This window comes from Propithecus coquereli, unplaced genomic scaffold, assembly GCF_000956105.1.
Source record: "Propithecus coquereli isolate 6110/MARCELLA unplaced genomic scaffold, Pcoq_1.0 Scaffold4, whole genome shotgun sequence".
NCBI lineage: Eukaryota > Metazoa > Chordata > Mammalia > Primates > Indriidae > Propithecus > Propithecus coquereli.
Window position 1 is genome coordinate 2,707,942 of NW_012149729.1, and position 1,418 is coordinate 2,709,359.

At 34.1% G+C, this 1,418-nt stretch overlaps 1 protein-coding gene across 1 annotated transcript in view; it reads right to left on the bottom strand.

The window, feature by feature from the left end:
* Positions 1-1,418, bottom strand: part of PTPRZ1 (protein tyrosine phosphatase, receptor-type, Z polypeptide 1) — a 242,740-nt gene that overhangs the window by 43,551 nt on the left and 197,771 nt on the right. The window contains exon 21 of the mRNA XM_012652731.1: positions 1,000-1,135. Coding sequence (XP_012508185.1) covers positions 1,000-1,135 — 136 coding nt within the window. The remainder of the gene's footprint in view (positions 1-999; positions 1,136-1,418) is intronic.

The following is a 1,418-nucleotide window of genomic DNA, read 5'->3' on the forward strand; positions in this document are numbered from 1 at the left end:
CTGGTTGGAATTAAATTTCTTTTGAAATGATGCATTGTTTCCTTTACAGCATTGTGGCACCATCTGAGATTGTTTACAACATTCCAACAAATTCGAGTTAGTCCCATTGTCATTGAATGTACATTCTCTGATTAAAATTAAGACTCTTCTCTCCTTCATTGGTTACTTGTTTAGTTTGATGCCATCTGAAAGGTGTATTTTGTTTTTATTTTTTTTTTAATTTCAGAATATTACAGGGTTACAAATGTTTTGGTTACATGGATTGCTTTTGTACTGCTTGAGTTAAAGTTATAAGTGTGTCCATCACCCAGATAGTGTACATTGTACCTATAGGTAAGATTTCACCCCTCCTCTCTACCCACTCCCACCTGCATGATTTCCGTTGAGTTTTACTTCCATCTGTGCACATGAATGCTGATTGGTTAGTTCCAATTTTATCAAAAAGTCCCAAAACAATAGATGATGGCGTGGATGAGGAGAGATAGGAACACTTGTACGCAGCTGGTGGGACTGCAAACTAGTGCAGCCTCTATGGAAAATAGCATGGAAATACCTCAAAGAACTAAAAGTAGACCTACCATTTGATCCAGCAATCTCACTACTGGGCATTTACCCAAAGGAAAAAAAGTCATTTTATCAAAGAGACACTTGCACTAGAATACTTATTGCAGCATAATTCATAATCACAAAGATGTGGAATCAACCAAGTACCCATCAATTTGTGAGTGGATTAATAAAATGTGGTACATGTACACCACGGAATACTACTCAACCATTAAAAAAAATGAATTAATACCTTTTACAACATTCTGGATGGAACTGGAGATCATCCTCCTAGTGAAGGATCGCAAGAATGGAAAAACAAACACCACATGTACTCACTATTAAAACCACCCAGTTTGTAATACTTTGCTGTGGCAGTCCTAGCAGACGAATATGTCTACATTTTAGTGATGTTTGCAAACCTTAGATGAATAAAGTTATCTTTTTTAATCATACCTCAGTTTGTACCAAATAATTTCTTTGTGAGCGAATGTGTTTTAAGAAGCCAAATACGTTGACAGTTCCTTCGTGTTGAATTTGCTGCAACATACTGTCTAGCACAATATACGTGCCTGTTCTTCCAACTCCAGCACTGAATAGAATACAAATAAAGAAATATTTCAATGTTAAGCATAAAATAAATTTAAAAATATGTCACTACTGTCATGTTGATTAAAATAATTTCCTTCCCCATGTAAATGAGGCATATAATAAATTTAGCAATAAAAAATTGTGAACAGTTTAGTAGTTAAGCATAATGCTTTAAACAATAAATTTAAAAGTCCCTTTTTAGTTTTTTTTCGCCATTTGTCTAACTGCAAAACAACCTATTTCTGTTGGGGAGTTTTAAATTTTCAATAACTATATTTACTATT